We start from the raw sequence: 21,988 nt of genomic DNA, 5'->3' as shown, positions 1-21,988 counted from the left end.
GGTGTTCATTTTACAACAATTAAGTGATCCATTAATATTTTGTGTGTTTTTCTATAATATACAGTTACTTTAAAAAAATAAAGTAGAACAAGATAATTTAGTATAAGGATAGCAGTGGTTTATTCTGAGTGATGGCATTATAGGTCATGGTTTCTGCCTTTTGAAACTTTCAAAAATGTCTTTTAACCACATTATTTTTAATTGGGATAAGAGAACTGAAAATACTTTTCTTGCTACCTTCAGGAAAAGTGGTTTCATGGTTTCATGGTTTATTATTGAGGTGTTCTGTGAGCCTTAGCTCTGGAGTTTTTTTTGTTTCCCCTTACAGGGACAGACAGACATGATAAGTCTGCTATACTCATTTGGGAGATTTGCTAGTTCACTTTTCTCTCTTGTTAATGGCACTGTTTTGTATTTCATGTATAGTGTGTATTTATATTTGTAAGTATCAAACATGTCAGTAGAATATAGAAACTTTTTTGATCAGAGGAGGGGACACCAGCTGGAGCCTGATCTATCAGAAGAAGTGTCAGCCCGACTCCGCCTGGGCAGTGGAAGCAATGGCTTACTCAGGAGGAAAATGTCAATACTTGAGACAAAGGAAAAGAATTGCTTAGGCAAAGACAGGGACAGAAGAATGGATGATCTCCTTGAACTTACAGAGGTATTATTTCTTATATTGATCAGAATAAGAGTCATGTTTTTAAGTAACTTCAGTTATCCTAACTTGAATGAATGTTATGTTTTGAGGACTTTCTTCAGTCTAGGGATAAATGAATGAAAAAAAAACAGGCCCAAGGTTTGTTCATTCACTTTGGTTACATTGATCATTAGTGATCCACGAAGGTGGCCTAAGGGATCATCAGATTAATGTTCAGCAAATGTGAATAGACATAATTATCACATATCTTGGAATATAATGGATTCTTTTGTAGATTCTTTTTCTAACCTTCAAACATGTTGAGTTACATAGCATAGGTTTGGCATTTGGAATAAGTTCATTGCAGTTTTTTCAAGTGATTATAGTTTACTGAAATGTCCCTTTCGTTGATTTTCATTTGAAAATAATAAAAACTTACAGAAAACAAGCAATTTAGGTAGTTAAAATTATAATTGAGGTGCGTTCACATCTTGGCTTCCTCTCCATTGTTGTATTAGTAGGTGGTAGTTCTATTCAGTGACTATCTCTTGAGCACTTAACATATATTGGGCATATAGGTTGAGAGAGATCCATAAAATAGCAAAACTGTGTGCAGTTGGGAAAAGCAGTAGTAAAAATATTCAGATGAAAATAATTTCTATTGGGTTTATAGATTCAATTTTGTAGCTTAAATATGCATTTATCTGCACAGTTCTTTAGTATAACGAAGCCATCTATTCTATAAGGAGTCAGTTGCCAGATTGCTGCCAGTTTTCCCAGTTTCTGCCTTTTGGCTTGTTTTCTTTATGTCAAAAATGGATAGTATGATCCCTCTTATGTCCTAATTTTATTTTGATGTTTTAAAATAAAAGTTTAGGAGGTAAATTAGGATTTTAGTATTATGAAGGGAGTAAAGTCTAGAAAGTTAGACACACCTGGGTCGAAATCTTGGCTCTGCCTTTTAATAATTATATGATTTTGAGCATGTAAAATAAATTCTCTGAGCTTCAGTTTTCTTTTCTATAAAATGGTGATAATACCTTCCCCATAAGCATCATGCTTGGCTCATAGTGCTCAATAAATGGTAGTGGGATAATTGAGACCATACTTTACATGTAAATATTATTACTAAATTATTGTCTCCAGAAGCTGATAATTGAACCAGTATTTGCTATAATCATTAGTAAGACTGCTTCGTAGTTGTAAGTTTAAATATTTTTATACTGCAATTTAGTAGGTCTTTGATAGTATATTTTTCTTAAGGGTCAGGTGTTACAGAGATGCAAAACTTTTTTCAGTCTCAGACTTCCAATATCTGATAGTAGTTCTATATTAAAATAGCAACCTCTGGACTTTCTAACTCAGGACATGGAAAAGGAAATCAGTAATGCCCTAGGCCATGGCCCACAGGATGAGATCCTAAGTAGTGCTTTCAAATTGCGAATTACTCGAGGAGATATCCAGACCTTAAAGAATTATCACTGGCTCAATGATGAAGTAAGTTGTTCCCCCTCCCCCTCCTTTTGACTATCACTATGTTTAACTGTTTACAATCCGTAGCCAAAGTGATTTGTACCCGTTTGGTAAAGCAACTTTTATTTAAAATAAAAACTCTTAAACCTTAAAGGATGCTTAATTCTGATTGTTTCTTGCCTTTAATTAGCAGTATTTCCCCCTTCTGCATCTGTGCTTAGTTGCATCCACCACTTCATTTACTAGTTTACAATGACGTTTTTATAAACCCTGGGTGCAGCTGATGAATGGAAGGAAGCAGCAAGTGATACTTTATTTTATATGAATTCTTATAGGAGCTGTTTTATATTTTCAGTAATAAAGGGATACATTGATCACTATGTACATATTGTGTTTTTTCTTTACTTTGTTTGAGTGATAACTGCAAAAATTTGCCTAATTTGTCTTATATCCTTACACATTTGGCAAAAGCTATCTCTTAGTTCTTCTTGCCAATTTTTCAGTAGGTCTTTTCCGTAACTGCTCAGTCCCTGTGTCTTCTCCCTTTGCCTTCCTTCCCCCATGACTAGTTACCTATAAACACATTCTTTTAAAACAAGAATGTTTTGTTTTATTTATAAATGTGTTTATTAGAGAAAATTTGGAAAATGCAGGAAAAGTGAAATAAAAATTCTATTCTTCAAAAGTGCCACCACTCGGGCCGGCCCGGTGGCGCACTCGGTAGAGTGCGGTGCTTGGGAGTGCGGCGGCACTCCCGCCGAGGGTTCAGATCCCATATAGAGACCGGTCCGCTCACTGGTTGAGTGCGGTGTGGGCGCGACACCGAGGGTTGTGATCCCATTGCCGGTCACGAAAAAAGACAAAAAGGAAAAAAAAAAAAAGTGCCACCACTCAAAAATAGACAAAATACTAGTATTTTGGTGTATTTTCTTACAGTTAATATTTTTAAATTAAGGTATAATTTATATATAGTAAAATTCACCTCCTGTTAATATTTCTGCATATCTTTTGTGTGATACAGTTACATACACCTTTTCGTTATTGTGTGGACTTTCTCCTTGGGTTTCTTGTGTCTTTCTTAAGTGCTTAAAGTATATTTCTTTCCTTCTTAATCCCTCCCACTTTGCACTGATCATTTTTCCCCTGTCTTCTGCTATAAGCAGTCCTTTTATCCCCCTTTTTTTTAGTACCTTAACTTCTAATTCTTCCTAACTCAGGTAGAAGTTTAGTTTCAGTAATATACTTGTCATGTTCCAACTTTTACCCTCTTGATATTTTACAGGTCATTAATTTTTACATGAATCTTCTGGTGGAAAGAAATAAAAAGCAAGGCTATCCAGCACTTCATGTGTTTAGTACTTTCTTCTATCCTAAATTAAAGTCTGGGGGTTATCAAGCAGTGAAAAGATGGACCAAAGGGGTAAATCTCTTTGAACAAGAACTTATTCTGGTGCCTATTCATCGGAAGGTACATTGGAGCCTGGTGGTGAGTTGAGAGAGTCTATTGTTGGAATTTGGATAAAGACTTTTTTTAAATAATGAAGGTTACCCATTTCTGTCCAGTGAAAGGCTGATAGTATATGTTACAGGCATACTCTGCAGAGTCCCTTCTTAATTATTGAGTTGAGCAGCTTAGAAAGCTAGAAGACATAGTCCCTATACTTGAGGAGCTTTCATTTTTAACAAGAAAGAGTTTTAATACACAGAAGGGTATTTTAGTTTTGTTTACAAGATGGTACAGGTTTATTATAGAAAAGTAAAGGTATAGGGCCGAGCCTGTGGCGCACTCGGGAGAGTGCAGCACTGGGAGCACAGCAGTGCTCCCGCTGCGGGTGCGGATCCTATATAGGGATGACTGGTGTGCTCACAGCACTCACTGGCTGAGCGCGGTGCGGCTGGTCTCAAAAAGGACAAAAAAAATAAAAAAGAAAAAAAGAAAAGTAAAGGTATAAGAAGAGAGCCAAAAAAAAAAAAAAAAAAATCACTCTGAGAGGAACACTAATGTTTTGGTGAATAAGTTTCTAGGAATAGAAATGTGTAACTTTTTTTTTTTTTTTCCTTTTTGTCTTTTTTCGTGTCCGGCAACGGATCGCAACCCTCAGTGTCGCGCCCGTACTGGACCGGGACCGGCAACGGGATCGCAACCCTCGGTGTTGCTCCCACGCCTCGCTCAGCCAGTGAGCGGGAACCGGTCTGTATGTGGGATCCGAACCCTCGGCGGGAGCGCCTGCCGCGCTTCCCAAGCGGTGCACTGTAGCAGTGCACCACCGGGCCGGCCCGAAATGTGTAATTTTAAATTCATATCCTCTGTGATATTTTGTAACTCCCTTCTTTTTTTTAAACTGAAAACATACATCTTAGAAATTCACTCATGTTGGTACATGTATTGATTTTTTTTTTAAAGATGCTTTTCTTCTTGGAAATAAAATTCTCACTCCAGTTATATTTAAGACGTTTCTGTGTGTTGCATTTTTCCATTTTAGGTGATAGACCTAAGAAAAAAGTGTCTTAAATATCTGGATTCTATGGGACAAAAAGGCCACAGGATCTGTGAGATTCTCCTGTAAGTAAAGAATGAAAAACTTCACTGTTGTCTCCTTATGCCCTTGTTAGGTGATCTTTCTTCTATTTAATCATAGGAATGTCTGTGGATGGTAGTCTAATGTATAGTTAAGGCTGTCTTCCCGATTATTCAGGATTTAACTTGAGTCCATTTTTCTGTTTAAAAATAACCGACGTCTGATCTCAACTGAGAAGTCATGCTTAGTAGCAAACTTGAAAACAAGTTTGTCATGTGTTTAACGTAAAACATTTCTTATTAGAATCCTGTGATTTGAATTAGATTTCTTTGGAATTGAAAACATTACTCTTAATGTTCCAAAGAACTGTTAGCTGGGGAGTATCAGTCCTCTAAATTCTTAAGCCTACATATATCTCTGTGCTTTCCATGATAGTTGGGTTCATATCATAGAACCAGGAGCAATTTTTAAAGTATATGGTTTGTAGGCAACTATTTCAGATAGTAGTTATTAGAAACCTGCTTTTACTTATTAAATTAAATTTTATTTTTGGCAGCTGGCCAGTAAGGGGATCCAAACCCTTGACCTAGGTGTTATAATAACGTGCTTTAACCATCTGAGCCAACTGGTCAGCCCAGAAACCTGTTTTTAAAGCATAGCCACTTTCTTAGCTACATAAAGTGTTGACATGAATTCCACAGTGAGGAAGCATATCAGTATGATGAGTCTATTTTGAACATTTTCTGCTCACTGGAAGCAAATACAGTTTCCTACTTTTAACTTTTTAGTAAGGATAAATGAACTTGTTAAGTGAATCTTATGAAGAAAAGTTAACAATAATTAGTTCAATATTGTTTTAGTGTAAAAGGTCCTTTTTATTTATGATTGTGTATCTTGAATAAAAAAGATCGAGAAGAAATTTTTTAAAATTATAAGATATACCATTTTGTTTATAAAGTGGTATTTCCTTCTGTGTAAGATGTGTGTAAATTGTGCACACATACATATATGTGTGCACATACACATACATACATATCACATGCATGGGAATGTTCTTACTAGTATTATACAGTATAATTTGATATGCTGCTTATAACAGGATATATTAAAACTGTACTTTTATTACATTTATACTTTTTTCTTCAGTATGATAGGTTCCATTCTTGTGGGTATCTGAGGCCCACTCCCTTTCCTGATGCCCCTAGTCCAGTTTGTCTCAACTTTTTTTTCTTATTATCACTTTCCCCCCCAGGAGAAAATTTTAATTAATTTAATTTCTCTATAACAAGAGAAAATAATACTAAGAAATGATTTGTTAGTTGAGTTAGCTTTAGAGGGCTAGAAACCATTCTAAGATTTTTTTTGCTTCCCGAGATCCAGTTTTCATCCCCTTGGGGGCGATACTGCTCCCATTGAGAGTGTACACCCTGGTCTGACACTGGCTTACCTTATATGCAGGTTAGGATGAAAACTGAGGTGTCTGGGTTGTTAAACTTGACAACTTTCTGGAAATGTGGATAAAATTAATCACTCTTAAGTATATATCTCCTAAGAATATGAAGAATTTCTTACATAACCACAATGTCATTATCACTTAAGAAAATTAATAACAGTATGTAATATATGGGCCATATTCTAATTTCTGCAGGTATCTTTTATAGTCTCCCCTTACCCCCCCATCCAGGAGCCAATCAGGGCTTATGAATGTTCCTGATGTCTCCTTAGTCTCCTTTAATTAGAATAGTCTTCTTGCCCTTTTTGTTTTTCATGGCAGTGGCTTTTTTTTTTTAGACAGTCCAGGCCAGTTGTCTTGTTTCATATCTACTTTTAAGTGAGGAAAAGCAAGTCGTAAATGAAGTTCTTTTTAAATAGAATAAAGTATATGTTTTTAAATAGGGTATATGGGGTGGGGTAGAAAACTAGAAGAATATACAGCGTACTGTTAATAGATATTACTTTTGGAATGGTTATTATGGGGGTCTTTTGCTTCTTACAGTATTTCATATGTTTTAATTTTTTTAAAAAAGCATGCACAATTTTTGTAAGCAGAAAAGAAACCCAAAATTAAAAAACCAAAAGTCAAAAAAAGCTAATGGATATGGATTTGAGAATAGCACATCTATTAAACATCACAAAAGCCCTTTGTAACCATAATGGTTATGATTCATCAATTTATTTCTTTATTTTTTTTTTTAGTCAGTATTTACAGGATGAAAGTAAGGCCAAAAGAAATATTGACCTGAATCTTTTAGAGTGGACCCAGTATAGCATGAAACCACATGTAAGTGATCATCACCTATATTTGAATTCTTTGGTACATTTACTAACAGTATCATATTATTCAGTCTTGGCTTCCTTCCTCCTCTCACTCACTCCCTTGGGCATGCATTCTCCTAAAGCATACATCTTAAGAATGACCTGCTTCTAAATCTTTAGCAGTTAATTTAACCAAGATGTTTGCTTAGCTTTGATCTTCTTGTTCCAAATGTAAATGTTGACTATATGCTAGCACATCTCTCAAGGAATTGGGGGTAAAAACTCCAGTGAATTCAAGTTAGATACTTTTCCTGATTAGTTCTAATGAAAGTTTAAAATTCTCATCCAAAATTTATCTGGGAATTTGTTTATTTAGGTCTTAAGGGTCCCGTGCCATGGTCATCAGGAGTCAAGTATGCTGGTTGTGAATGTGTTTGTGTCTTGCCAGATATGCATCTTATTCAGAGTTTGAAAATGCTCCTCTTTTGAATCCTGATGGCTTGCCTTTAAAGTAAGCTACATGAATTCAATTTTAGCCCTAACCTATGTATAATAGCTCAACCACCTTTATCCAAAAGCATTTTAATTAAATTGAATAATTCGAAGGTTAAGCTTTGAATCCAGAAGAGAGCACAGGTATAACAGTCTGTTAGGATGAATACTATGTTCTGGTATGGGAAATGTAACAAATAAAACAAATTCTCTTCCTTTGTATATTGGAGTCTGTAGTTCTGTCCACTCTGAGAATTTCTGGGCTCAGGAGAAAAGCGTGAGGTACCTGCGTGTATGTATGGGAGGTGTGTGTGTTCAAACAATCTTCTTTTTTACAATAATCACCTGCATTTCTTTGAATAAAAATCAAGCTATTGTCCTCTAATGTGTTTTCCAGCGGTGGAATCAGCCTCTCCATACTCTTACCATCTTGTGCTCCTTATGACTAACCACCAAAGTGTGCAAAGGGCTGGCCAAGATTAGTGCGGTGCAGCACAGGCCTGGGGAATGTGTGAGCTTGCCTCACGTGGGTTTGGAGTCTATCATCTTTGGCTTATGATGCTCTTAGCTCTGCTTGCAGCAAGTTCTGTTTTTGCCTCAGGACAGAACTGAGCAATCAAGGCAAGATCCTAATTGGTTAAAGTCTATCTAGAAGCTTCTTTCTCTGTCCCACTTGAAGCTGTGGGGTTCCAAAGTAGTAGTCTTATTTTCTTAGCTAGTGAAGAGAAGTTAAATTTCTAACTGATCCACACTTAGCCTTTTAAAAAATGTATAAACTCTTCTGAAATAATTCTGACTAGCATTCCTATTCTTGGTAATAAACCTCCTTTCAATTTAGTTTCTTTGAATGAGAGCTGAGATGGAACTCTCACTTTGCTTTTTCTCCCTTCCTCTGGAAACATTTTCTGTGGGTCACATATTCCATGTCATGGTTAGGGGTTTTGTACCACATAGAATAAGACTAATTGTCTGTGTGTGTGTCTGTGAGTGTGTAGAATGCTAGATTTAATATTTATGGTGGCTGGCCAGTATGGGGATCCGAACCCATGGCCTTGGTGTTATAACACCGTTCTCTAACCAAGTGAGCTAACCGGCTAGTCCAAAATTTAATACTGTTTATCCACAGTGGTATTTAGAAAAAGTCCAAGAAGGTTGTATTTGATGATTTTTTATCCCTTCCTCCCCTCTCTTTTTTTGTAATTTTAGGAGATTCCTCAACAGTTGAATGGGAGTGATTGTGGAATGTTTACTTGTAAATATGCAGATTATATTTCTAGGGACAAACCTATCACATTTACGCAGGTGAGTGAAGACCCCTCTCCTTCCACTTAATTGTTACTAAACAAGATAAACTCAAAGTGCTTTGCCATCACCAGGCACACTAAGCTCTCAGTAGTAGTAGCTGTGCTGCTAGTATTACTGCTGTAAACCTTGGGCATAGCCTTACTCTTGGCAGCATTAGGATCTGTCATTTCATTTGCTCTTAGGCTTATCTTAGTCTTTGTGAACAATGGGACAATTTGCATATCTCTGAACCCCAGTGTACACTGGTTCCTGTATATTACTGATATTTTTAGTCAAAGAAGGAGGCATGTCAGAATTTGTAACAGCAAGGGAAAAATCAGGCCTTGTGAGAACTTATGCTGCAGGTCTGAGTGTAATTGTGAATAATACTGCGTTTCCTTTCTGTTCTGGCTTTTCTTCATTCTCCATTTGAGTGGAAACTCAAATATGTTGGGAACTCTTGAGAATTTATGTTTTAACAGTGGATTCTCAACCTTTTTACAACCGAGAACAACACACATTACAAAATATTTTTCATCAACAGACCTTATTTTGATAGATGTTGACTACCAAACAAACTGCATTTATTGAGTAGTAGGACTGATAATCCCATTCCAACCTTTTGAGCAACATGAAGTAACTAAGGCTCCCATACTGAATTAATACAACTCCAGTTTAAAATAAAGGCACTTATTGGTTAGTCTCAGCAGTTTTACTAAAAATAAATGTGTAACTTTTTACTAGATATTGTGAACTATTTAAAATAATTTAAGAATCTTGTGTTAAGACTTTTTAGCCCCCTTCCTACAGCCCAGGTAGGAAATCATTAGTTTATAGAAAATTGGTATATCCAACTATTTATAATGACAAATTAGGAGTCCCTCAAGAATGTGAACTTCAGATTTCATCAAAAAAGGACAGTTGAGTTACAGGTAATTTTAGAGTCTGTGTGTTATTACTGCTTTGAAAATCAGCCTATGTAGTGATTATGAGTTAAAGCAGAATAATGTAGTAAGCAAAATATCATTCTTTGACTTTGCTAAATAGCAAGGAGTTAATTGTTCTCTGAACCTAATAACATCTTGAGATTTCAAAGGGGAAGTTGCTGTTTGAACATAATTGGCAATGTACAACATTTGATAGAGCAGAAAGAAATTTATAGATTTGTTTTTTTCTTTATGTAAAGTTTGTATTTTTCTCATATAAAAGCAGAATATATTCATTTTAGAATGTTTTGAAAATACATATAAGTAGAAAAGTTACCTATTGTGCCACCACATGGATATTTCTATTTTTTGTACATGTTTTTATTGTGAAGTTAGTACTGTACTATACTGTATAATTCTGCATCCTGCTTTGGTTTTCCTTAACATGTAAAAATACTTATAGTACATATCATATAATTATAAACATTGTAAACCTCCTTTTTTATGGCTTTATAAGAATGTGCCATGATGTGAAAATGTCAAGGCTTACATAAAGAATTGTGGTGCTCTGCTAATGTTGGAATCCTACCAGTGTGGCCAATTGTAAAGCTACACGACTACACCAGTTGTCGGGCTCTTTTACCTGCCTGTAATCCTGCACCAACTGGGCCAATTGTTGAGCTAGGGCTGGGTCTGGAGCTCCCAGACCCCTAAAGCTTGTTGTCCAGACTGGGTCACAAACCCTTCACACGCCAGGCTGGGTCCCCAGGCCCCTGACACGCCAGGCTGGGTCACCAGATCCCTCACCAGGCCGGGTCACCAGACCCTTCACACGCAGGTCTATGAGCTAGGTAATCGGCAAACAGGTCCTTGGAAGCTGTAGGTTGGAAAGCATGGCTGCACGGAGTGGAAGCCCAAGGCAGACACCAGCAACGTGTGGTGCTGCGCATGCGTACCAACTCCACCAGCACACACACAATTTGTTTACTGAACCACCCCCAACCAGGCCTGAGGCGAGAGACCTGACTAAAGTATTCTATTTTCCCAACAGGAACATAGACATCTTACTTTATTTACACAATTACACCTGCAGGCTGTGACACTGTGCACATTAATGTATAATGTGTGTGCTGTTTGTGACTCTTTGCAGCACCAGATGCCTCTCTTCCGGAAGAAGATGGTGTGGGAAATCCTTCATCAGCAGTTGCTGTGAGAATGTCCTGCCTGGTCCCTCTAGCTGCTGGTGGTTCTTTCACAGATGTTTCCATATACCTCATGCATTGTGGGTTAAAAAGTCCCTGCATCACTTCTGTTCTCTCACAGGTACTGAGCTGTCAAAAGTGCGTGAAGGTCTCACTGCACCCTCCTCCTGACTTGGGGTGCAGAGGGCTGCTTGCAACCCTGTTTGTAAGGCTGTGCCTGCTCAGAGACCTGGACTATTCAACCCACACAAGAACAAACGCTAATTACTACTTTTTTTTTTGAAGATTTTTTTCCCTATGAATGTGGGAAATGCAGGATTTATTTTGTGAATTTTTTTTCTGTGTATTGTTCACTCATTCATTTGCAAATATAATGGGCAGTGGCCATTGTCAGCTGCTCTTTTATAGTTAACTCTAAATTACTTGTTTGAATATTTATTTCTAAAAGGAATGTTACTTAAGCTGCCACTCCCCGCTGAAGACCAGGAGGGAAATCATTGGGGGAGGAGGAAATGTTAATTAACTTCTCTAATGCTGGAGCAGTAACTGCCAACTTGAAGCTGGAGGGTTTTTGTTTTTTGAGGCTTGAAAATGCCGGGAGAAATGAAAATGCTGTGGTATAGGGCTCTGGTTGCCTTTCAGAGGAAGTTTGACACTACAGCATTGGCACAATGTTATGGAAAAGTGGAACTGTGGCCAAGGAACTCTGGCTATCCAAGCGTCTTCAGAAGAGTGTCGTGGTCATCTTAAAGAGACTTCCCTTTCTGGAAATAAGGTGACTTGGCTTACTCTTGAAACTGGATTCGAAGTAACTGTAAACCCTAAATCTTTATTTTCATCCCAGATCTGGTTGAGTATAAACCTCAGAATTGTAAGGGCTGGCCTGAGCTGTTTATTTCAGAAGATACTATTCAACTTAAAGCTATTTTTCCTCAAAGTTTTTTTTCTTCTATATATTAAGGCAAAATTAAGTTTTATATTCATTAAAATTATCCCCTCACTCCACCCCCACTAAAATTTGTGGAAGAAAATTTAGTACTTGGCTCTGAGGTTGTCAGTTATACAGTAATCTATTTTGCATATGAAAGTTTGTATTTAACTTTTTTGTTCATTAAAAATCTTACAGATGTGGTTATGCATTTTTGATTTCAGAAAGTTTAGAGTTGGTCAGAACATATTTTGCAAGATCTAGTGCCTAGTGTTGCTTTTCTGATGTAATAAAAGGTCATCTGGCAGAACCTGAAAAGTATATGTTGGAATGATTTCTAACCCTTTCCCTACTTAAACCTCCCAAACTTGTTCTGGTACATAAAAGCTAGAGGTAAAACTGGAATTACTGGGCATGTATTAGCTTTAAATCCACATGTCTGCCATTTGGAGGCCTCAGGCTCCTAGTAACAGAGGCATCCTGCTTGTAGCTGTTACAACTAGTTTTCCCTGAGACTTGTAAAAGCCTTGGTATATAGGACCTGGGGCCTGGGATGTGGATTGAAACTACTGTGCCTACTTGATGGCCGGACCAGAGGCCATGTGATTAGGTGGTGATTAAAGGGGAGTTAGTTGTACTAAATCTCCCTCCAGCCTAGGCTGCACAGAGAACCCTTCCTGCAGCCCCTGTTCCTTCCCCAGGGTTCCTGGAGCTGTGCCAGTGAGTACTGGGGTCAGGCATCTGGCATAGCCAAAAAGAGCCAGAGGTTTACTGGATCGGCATTTTACTAAAAGCCTGGTTCCCACTGGGCATCAGTGTGTTTCACCTGAGAGTTTTTAGTACCTTGGTTAAGATTTATTCCATGTTAGGTGTATCCTGTTAGGAATGGCAGTTGGTATTCTGCCCAAATGGATGATGCTGGGGGTTAATGTAGTATTTGATGGGCTTCTTAAGAGCAGCTTTCACTGAGCTTTCCATTAAAAGGGTAGCTCTTTTTTTTTTTTTTGTCTTTTTTCGTGTCCGGCAACGGATCGCAACCCTCAGTGTCGCGCCCGCACCGGACCGGGACCGGCAACGGGATCGCAACCCTCGGTGCCGCGCCTGCACCCCGCTCAGCCAGCGAGCGGGAACCGGTCTGCATGTGGGATCCGAACCCTCGGCGGGAGCGCCACCGCGCTCCCAAGTGGCGCACTGTAGCAGCACGCCACCGGGCTGGCCCAAAAGGGTAGCTCTTAATAATCTTCCAGGACATAATGAAATTGATAAGAGCAGTGTATTAATCTGGAGTAAGGCCTTCTGCTTGACCCCAAATTCCTGAATTTAATGTGAGAAACCATAGATCATGCTTCTCTACGCACTGACAGGTCTCCCTTGGTGCAAAGAAGCTTGTTGGTAATAGACTTTGTATATTTAAACAGTTTATGAAAGAAGTGTTCAGGTGAGAAAAACAGCTATTGATTTCATCAGTACCAAATTATCAACATTAAAGCCAGTGATGGGCCATCCCGGTGGTGCACTGGATAGTGCGCCGCTTGGGAAGCGCGGCGGCGCTCCCGCCCGGGGGTTCGGATCCCACATACAGACCGGTTCCTGCTCACTGGATGAGCAAGGCGCGGGAGCAACACCGAGGGTTGCGATCCCGTTGCCGGTCCCCGGTCCGGTACGGGGGCAACACTGAGGGTTGCGATCCGTTGCCGGACACGGAAAAAGACAAAAGACAAAAAAAAAAAGCCAGTGATTTTTCTTTTTTTAAGCCAGTCAAATTTAGCAGTGGGGGTTGTATACCAACTTTAGTGGCACTAATGTTAGTCAGTTCTGATAACCTCCTACTAATAGACTAGCTGATTTTTTTTTTTTTTTAATAGCAGTAGTTTGGGACCTGAAAAAAAGGTGCAATGAGCTGTTGACATTTTTCAGTGGGTAATCTTCCCTAAAAATATATACTGTTGGGGGCTGGCCAGTTAGCTCAGTTGGTTAGAGCACCATGTTAGTAACACCAAGGTCAAGAGTTCGGATCCCTACACCAGCCAGCTGGCAAAAAACAAGCAAAACATATATATATATATATATATATACACATCTATATATGTATATATGTACATATGTGTGTGTGTGTGTATATACACACATACACACACACACACACACACACATACACACTGTTGGTGATTAAGTATCTTTCTCGTGCTTGACCTTTTACCAGAACTGGGATGGGGTGGGAGGGAAATAGACTTGGGCATATGGAAGAAAATGTTCTTGGGAACCACATATACTACCTCAGTTATCTAAGGATATTAGAACCTCTGATTTTTTTTCTCCTCTGAAATCCTAAGCACAACTTGGGGACTGTCATGTCTTATGGTGAATGTTTGCCTGCATTGTGAGGAGCTGCCCAGTGCTAGGATCGAGGTGTGGGTGCAGAGAATGTATCCTTGGAGAAATAGTGAACCTCAGATACAATAAATCAGCAATATAGAGAAAGTTAAGTTTGTGATAACTTTAGTAACAGAGAAAAAACTTTGAGAAAAAGCTCCAAGCATCTGATGTTCAAACAAACTTTTGGAACTTTTGTTCCAAAATGTTCCACCAACATTTGTAAGTTGGTGATATAGATGGCTGTATTGCTTTGATAATTTTTTTCTTTTAATTTACCTAATATATACAAGGATTATATGTGATTATATATGACACTAAAGTTTTACAAAATAGTACTTATGCTTACTATACTGATAGTTTTATTTCAGTTTTAAAAATGTGGGTTGTGACCCTAAATTGATTTCTCCACCCACTTAATGGATAGATATGCAATTTGAAAAACACTGCTCTAAATGACCTGACAGAAAGATGCAAATTATGTTTAAAACTATAAAGCTTGAGACCAAAAACATATATTAATAAATGTGAGACTGTTTTGAGATGAATCCATCTAAATCTAGGAAAACATGCTGGAAGCTTTCAAACCCTTAATGGAAAAATGTGGTGTAAACAATTTTTATTCTTCGGGTTTTTACATTGGCATATTCTAAAATGCTAAGCAGAAGTCCTTTAACTTTTTTTTTTTTTTTAATTTTTTGGCAGCTGGCCATGTAGGGATTGAACCCTGGACCTTGGTGTTATCAGCACCTTGCTCAACAATTGAGCTAACCAGGCAGTTCCTATCCTGTAACTTCTGTAAAGGATATAAAACAAAGGATTCTATGGCCCAATGAATATGTCCTTTTTTCTTGGGGATACATAGCAAACATTATAAGTTTTGTACTAATGAATTAAGACTCTCAACCTGGCATTTCCCAAATCTTGGACATTGAGCCCTTTTCTATGAGACACCAATGGAACTGCTTTACGGAATACATTTTGGAAAGTGCCAGAAGCAACATAGAGTTCTTGGAAGCATATACTTCAAATACATGCTGGGAAGCCTTCCACTCCCCCACCCCCAACACAAATATGCCTTCCTTAAGGGCATATGGTGATCATAAAGTCTGTGGTCCTACCATACCACCCTGTCCCCTCTTATACTTTAATTATATCAGTAATAGATGTTCACAGTAGAAAAATAAAATACTAATAAAAGGTAAAAAGTAAGAATTCTGGGGCCGGCCCGGTGGCGCACTGCTACAGTGCGCCGCTTGGGAGTGTGGCGGTGCTCCCGCCGAGGGTTTGGATCCCACAGACCGGCCGCTCACTGGCTGAGCGAGGTGCGGGCGCAACACCGAGGGTTGCAATCCCGTTGCCGGTCCCGGTCCGGTACGGGCGTGACACTGAGGGTTGCGATCCGTTGCCGGTCACGAAAAAAGACAAAAAAAGGAAAAAAAAAAAAAAAAAGAATTCTGCAAAGTCACCACCCAGAATTAATACCTCTTACCATTAACATTTTGGTATATATCCTGGCCTTTCCCCATCCCTTCATGTATGTATGAAAGAACAGGCATGTATGCTTATGTGTGTATATACTTTTTGTTGTTAACAAGTATGGAATCATATATGTATGGTTATAGAACCCCTTTTCCACTTAATCTGTCTTGAACATATTTTCATGTCAGTGGATACTGATGTCATCATTTTAATTGCTTCATAAAATTCCAGTGTATGGCTATAATTTATTTAATCCAGTATTATTGGACATACCATCCTGCACAATGTTTGGGTTATTAGGAGAAATTCTTAGAATTAAAATTTCTGGGTTCAAAAACAAAAAGCAGATTCAGAAAAAAAACCACCCAGTGGTATTTTGACTTTTACTTCTTCCAGCACAGGATAATGATTTGTATCTCCATTGATTTAAGGTTTACATTTTTTGTGAGTAGGCCTCTAGTTCATTCTAAGGGATTTAATGTCTCATTTTAGTAGACAATTTTATCTTTTTTTCAACTGCTTTACAAAAAACTTTTTATTATGTGGCTTTGAATAAATACAAAAAAAAAATGTAGAGAGAATAGCACAAGGAATTTTTATGTACTCATCACCCCCTTTCAGCAGTTATTAAAATGTGGCTAATCTTTATTTATCTTTTTTTCCTTGGGGAATGGTCAGGTCTGGAGTATTTTAAAGCAAAACCCTGGCATTGTGACATTCAGGACTACCTAAATACTTCAGAATGTCTCCCTAACTAATAACTTAAAGGAAAAACAAACCTGTCATGTTCACACCTATCAAAAATAAGAATCTGGGCCGGCCCCGTGGCTCACTCGGGAGAGTGTGGTGCTGGGAGCGCGGAGACCGCGGGTTCAGATCCTATATAGGGATGGCCGGTGCGCTCACTGGCTGAGCATGGTGCGGACGACACCATGCTGAGGGTTGCAATCCCCTTACCGGTCAAAAAAAAAAATTTGCCAATATCATCTAATGCTCAGCTCATATTTAAATTTCCCTGATCATTTAGAAATATTTTACCAAATTCTAATCAGGATATGTAGTAGGCTGAGTGGGGCTTCCAGAAAAGATAATGTTCACATCCTAATATGAGGAATTTGTAAATGTTACTTGGCAAAGAAAGAAAATTACCTTATATGGTAAAAGGTGTGATTAAGTTAAAGATCTTGAAAAAAGATCTTTATCTGGGTGTACCCTAAATGCAATCACGTGTCTTATTGCACGAGAGAGGGGGTTTTGCGATAGAAGAAGCAGTGGCAGATATTGAAGTAATGCTACCACAAGCCAAGGAAGCCTGGAGCCACTAGAGCTGCAAGAGGCAAGGAACTGATTCTCCCCTATAGCCTTTACAGGGGAACGCAGTCCCGTCAACACCTTAATTTCAGATTTCTGGTTTCAGAATTGTGAGAGAATAAATTGCTGTTTGAAGCCACCAGGTTTGTGGCAGTTTGTTACAGCAGTCTCTGGAAATTAATACAGGATCCAAATAAAATTTATACATTGCCTTTGGTTATTATGTCTCTAGTCTGTTTTATTCTATAACAGTTTCCCTCCTTATACTATTATTTATTCAAGAAACTGGGTTTTCCTGTGGAACATCCCACATTTAAGTTTTGGCTTATAGCTCTTTAGTGGTGGTTAACTATTCCTTTATCCCTCATATTTCATGTAAACTGGTAAGTTCTATCTAGAGGTTTGATGAGATTCATGTTTGTGGAGGATACTTCATTAGTGGTCCAATCTTATTGCATCATATAGCAGCATATAATGTCTGGTTGCCCCACTTAGTGCTGCTAAGATTGATCAGTGGCTCAGGCCATATTGGCCTGAACCCTTCATTATAAAGTTTTCCATAAATCTTTCTCATGGTTTCAAATTTAATTGATGACCCATTATTTCATTAAGAGGTACAAGATGGGGATTTCCTAGTTCTATCATTCCTTCTGTGTTCATTAGCTTGAATTCTCCTATAAAGAAAAACTTATCACCTGTTTGGCTACCCTGAAATGTAGTTCAGAGAGGGAAGGACATATGATGTTTTGATTCACTGTCATTTATTTCTGAGGTTCAGATTGCCCCATCTTAGGTTCCAGGACCCCACAAGTCTGATTTTGATCATTTACCAGCACAATAAAGGCTTATCTTATATGAGGGTTGCCTTGGTTTGAGTGTTCCCCCAAAACTTGACCCCCCACTGTGACAGTAGTAAAAGTGTGGGAAATAATATTATGGTAATTGAAAGGTGGGGCCTTGAAGAGGTGATTAGATTGCAGGACCATGCTGTAGTGAATGAATTAAAAATGGTTGTCGTAGGCATGGTTCTGAGGGCTTTAAAACGAGAGTGAATGAGGAGGTTAGTCTCTCTTGCTCTCTCTGTTCCAACATCTTCTGCCATGTGAGACCCCTGCAGTACTGTCACCATCAAGGCCTTCACCAGCTGTGTTCCCTAGACTTTGGACTTCCCAGCTCAAACTGTAAGCAAATAAATTTCGTTTTCTTATAAGTCACCAGTTACAGGTATTTTGTTATAAGCAACAGAAATGGACTAATACAAGGGTACTGCAAAAAGTTCATGGAAAAATGGAACTGAAAGATAACATAAATCTTTCCATGAGCTTTTTGAAGTACCCTCATGTATTTCCTGCCTCAGACCTGGAATTAGCCATTTCTTGATGATTTCTGATTTCTTTTAGCATCCTGATTTCTTTTGCGAAGAATCTTGGAAACTAGAATTTGGGCACTGTTAATGCTGACTACTGCTGGCTTACTGGTGTGTCTAGGCCTTTTTTGCTTTCCTTGTTTTGGAAGTAACTTTTGGTTTGTTTTGGTCTGTATCCTATTAAAAATTTTATTCTATCCAAAAGATATGCCAGAGTCTGTTTAGGTCTGAATCTCTATTTTTGTCTGATTGTATTAAGATGCTGGTTTGTTCCTATAACAAAGGCTATAGTAATAGTGGCGCTTAAGCAAGATAGAATTTTCTCTCTCTAATACCAATTTCAGCCTAAGCAGCTCAGCTACTGATGTAGCAGCTTCATAGTATCAGCAGCTATTCTTAACACTTAACTTCCATTTTGTGTTTTATGATGGCTCTTGCAGCTCCACCAGGGCTCCCACCTCATCTGCATTTCATCCAGGGGGAAGGGGGATGTGGTGGGTACCTCCTGTCCCTTTAAAGGGTACTTTCTGAGGATGGTAACTATGCATTTTCCTCTTTTTTACAGTGTTCCCATCAGACCAGGCCATGCACTGAAGGTTTCTCATTCCGGTTTTGCTTAGCTTATAATTATTGCCAATTTCCCTTGCCTTTTTAGTCTGTTTCTGGTGCTCTTTTCATCTTTTTTAATGTTCAATGAGAAATTGTAAGAAGGAACATTGAAGGCTGCTAACCAGAATGCATTTTTGATTTGGAGTCCCTTATACTGAATTTAGATTCAAAGACTTTTGACTATCGTGTTCAAACTTTTTACAGATAAGGAGACTGGTCTCTAAGAAGCTGTGATGTGCACAAGGTTATACAACCAATGTATATGCAGAGGGAGAAGATGTCCAGACCTGGGCTTTGTGTTACTTTCCTGATGAGAAAGTGAGACTGGTAGACTGGCAGGGAGATCTGGTGGGTGGGCATGGATGCTTGCCTGCAGCCTGCCCATAGTAGTGCAGAGGTCTGCCTTGGGATCCTCTCCTGCAGGCTCTCACTCTGCTGCTTGAGCAAGGCCTCTCATGTGTACCACCAGTTAGGACTGCAGCTTCTGAAGGCATAGGATGCAGGAGCTGAGGACCGTATTCCTACAGAGTAGGACTGAAAGCAAGTCCAAGAGAAGACGAATAGGCACTGTGTGTGGTGTGATTGTAGGGACAGCAAACTTCAGATCCGTGGAAGGAAGAACTGAGACTCGGGCTGTGCAAAGACAAATGCTGACCTTAGGAGCTGCATTACTCTTATTGGATCGGTGGTCAGTTGTTGGAGAGATTTTGGAGGACATTTATGCCACATTAGGAAAGTGAACCGAATGGCCTTTAAGGCCCTCTGCCAATACTGCTGTTATGGCAATCCAAAGTTGAGGATAGGTTTTACAACTTCACTGAGGGCCATTGGAAGTCATCTTGAGACTATGGGAGAATCAGGGACATTCATGAGTTGTGGAAATCAGTGCATCTTTTATACTGGAAATTGTTGAAATTACAGCTAAATTGAGGTAGGGATCAGATTGAGTTTAGTTTTTCAGAGTTTGCCCTGATAACTAGAGGTTACTGGAAGCAAATGGGAATATTTGTTACTGCTTATTGTCAGCCACATCTGAAAGATTAGAGGCAGTGTCCTAAAATTCACTAGTGAGAACCAAGAGCCTTGGATCCATAAAAAAAATCACTACTTTTACAAGATAATACAGGGAACATTGAGGTCAAGTTAGAATATAATTTTGTTTATGAGGTTTTCCGCTCATGCCAGCTGTTTTGGAGAGAGCAAGAGCTGTTAGAACACTCAATTATGGCTTCTACAAAGACAGTGACTTTATGTGGCTGATATGAGCTAGAAGAGAAAATTAACCTGTATGGTACATGTCTTAAATTTCTATTCACCTGTACCTTAAGGGGAATGAAGAAAGGAAATAAAGCAGCAGCAACTGACAGTGAACTTCAGGGAAATTTGCTACCAGTGTTGTTAGATGTTAGCAGTGGTAGGCCAAAGAAATCTCCAGTAGGCTTTAAGACAGCGAAAAGTTTGGATGCATGTATGATCTAGTCTGGTCTCTAAACATCTACAGTGTGGGCTCCTTTCATAAAAGGAAACATGGGGGTGTCTCTATTGCCCATGTCCTTCCCCATAGATGTTGGAATAAGACCAGGCCAAGTGCTTTTCATACTCTTACACATCCTTATCCCTTGTCTATCTACTCAGTTATTGAGTCACTTGGGTCCTAACTGATGCAAGGTTATTGATTTTTCCGTTTGCCCTTAGAAATCCGGTGTTTTCTCCTGCTCTGGATTCCTGGTCCTGTCAAGATGCCCTCTTCACGTCTAAGGCTAATTCTTTCCTTTGGTTTTTTTTGGTAAACCTCTCCAAACTTTTATTTTACCAATTCTACTCTTTTCCTGTTTTTAAGTTCTCCTTCTACCCTGGAATCCTCTTCTGATCTGCAACCAACCCTCTTCCTTTCCACAGCTCCATGGTCAAAGAAATGAGAATGGCAGGGGGCAGAGCTGGGGGCAAACTAAGAGGACAAAAGGGATGTTCAGGCCTAATCACCAAGCCTATTGAGATGTTAGCACATTAAAAGACTACAGTGGATCATCGATTTTCAAGGGGTGCAATTCAAGGAAGTGGGGAGAGACTTTTTTGAATAGGGCAGGCTAATGAATAAAACCTTTGTGGTCGAGATAAGTCACCATTTAATGCCTATCCTTTTTATTTTAGTATAAAATCATGTGCAGTTAGAACTTTGAGATACCAGAATGTTTTGTCAACACAGAAAAATCCTGGGATTTATAGTTGAAGAAATGGATACAAAATTTGTTATGGTTGGAACCCACACGTGAAGAGCCAGTTCACACACACATAGCTGTTCTTGCTCACAGTAAGATGGGACTGAGTCCGTCCTGTAAAGGCTGGCCTCAGGCTCATGCTGCCCTCGGGAAGCTCAAGAGCAGAGCCCAGTTGCTAAATAATCTAGCACCTGGGTTCTCTGAAAATGGGCTGTTGGGAAAAAATCTTTGCTTAGGAAGAATGCCAGCTGGTCGTCTTCTTGTCTTCTGCCTCTGTATGTGGCCTCCCCTTCATTTCTGCAACCCTAGGACAAGGGGCTTTGTACCAGGGCAAGTCAGACATCATCTTAGCACCTCCTTCTGTCTTTCTCACACATTCATACACAAATGTTTTGGAAATGGGCATTTTAGGAGCTAAACCTGAAATTCTGCCACCTGGAATAAAGGCCAAGTAACGAAACTAGGAGCCAAGAGGGCCCATTTTTGGAGGTTCCTGTGTCACTTCTCCCATTCCCTGATGTTTCCTCATCTTGATAGTCATTACCAAGCCCTTGAGCCTGTATTTAAAGCCCTTACTTTAAAGATGTGCTGTTTTTCTCCCATGCATTTGACATGAACACCTCAGCCCAGGGTACAGCTTTCAGTAATAAACACGGTTGCCAAGGACCCCATGGCTTCTCTTGGGCTGTCAACCTATGGTTTGTTTCTACCTCTGATAGGGCAGTAGGTTGAGTCCTGAATGGGGAAAGGGGAAGGAGGAGCCATAAATAGAGCAGTTTCTAATGGCCACATGAAGGGACAGTCTCTCTTCATGTTCATGCCAACCACAGCAGTGAGAATAACTGAGTTTATGAGTGGGGGAACAGCTGGGCATCTACATGCCACGAAACTTTAAAAGTAAAAAGAAC

General features: G+C 39.0%; 1 protein-coding gene across 4 annotated transcripts in view; it reads left to right on the top strand.

Moving 5' to 3' along the window:
• The window catches only part of SENP2 (SUMO1/sentrin/SMT3 specific peptidase 2), a 30,249-nt gene extending 18,211 nt beyond the window's left edge, over window positions 1-12,038 (top strand). For 2 of the 4 annotated variants that reach the window (XM_008573911.1, XM_008573914.1), the window contains 7 exons: window positions 488-664; window positions 2,006-2,137; window positions 3,396-3,599; window positions 4,597-4,676; window positions 6,829-6,913; window positions 8,587-8,682; window positions 10,741-12,038. In XM_008573911.1, the coding sequence (XP_008572133.1) occupies window positions 488-664; window positions 2,006-2,137; window positions 3,396-3,599; window positions 4,597-4,676; window positions 6,829-6,913; window positions 8,587-8,682; window positions 10,741-10,803 (837 nt within the window). In that variant the 3' untranslated portion in view covers window positions 10,804-12,038. Of the gene's footprint in view, window positions 1-487; window positions 665-1,981; window positions 2,138-3,395; window positions 3,600-4,596; window positions 4,677-6,828; window positions 6,914-8,586; window positions 8,683-10,740 lie in introns of all 4 variants that reach the window. The other 2 variants (XM_008573912.1, XM_008573913.1) reach the window with 1 other exon arrangement.
• The last annotated feature ends 9,950 nt before the right edge of the window (window positions 12,039-21,988 follow it).

Source organism: Galeopterus variegatus, unplaced genomic scaffold (assembly GCF_000696425.1).
Source record: "Galeopterus variegatus unplaced genomic scaffold, G_variegatus-3.0.2 Scaffold971, whole genome shotgun sequence".
In the NCBI taxonomy this organism is placed as follows: domain Eukaryota; kingdom Metazoa; phylum Chordata; class Mammalia; order Dermoptera; family Cynocephalidae; genus Galeopterus; species Galeopterus variegatus.
Note: the sequence above shows the minus strand (reverse complement) of the source record. Positions and strands in the feature narration are given on the sequence as shown.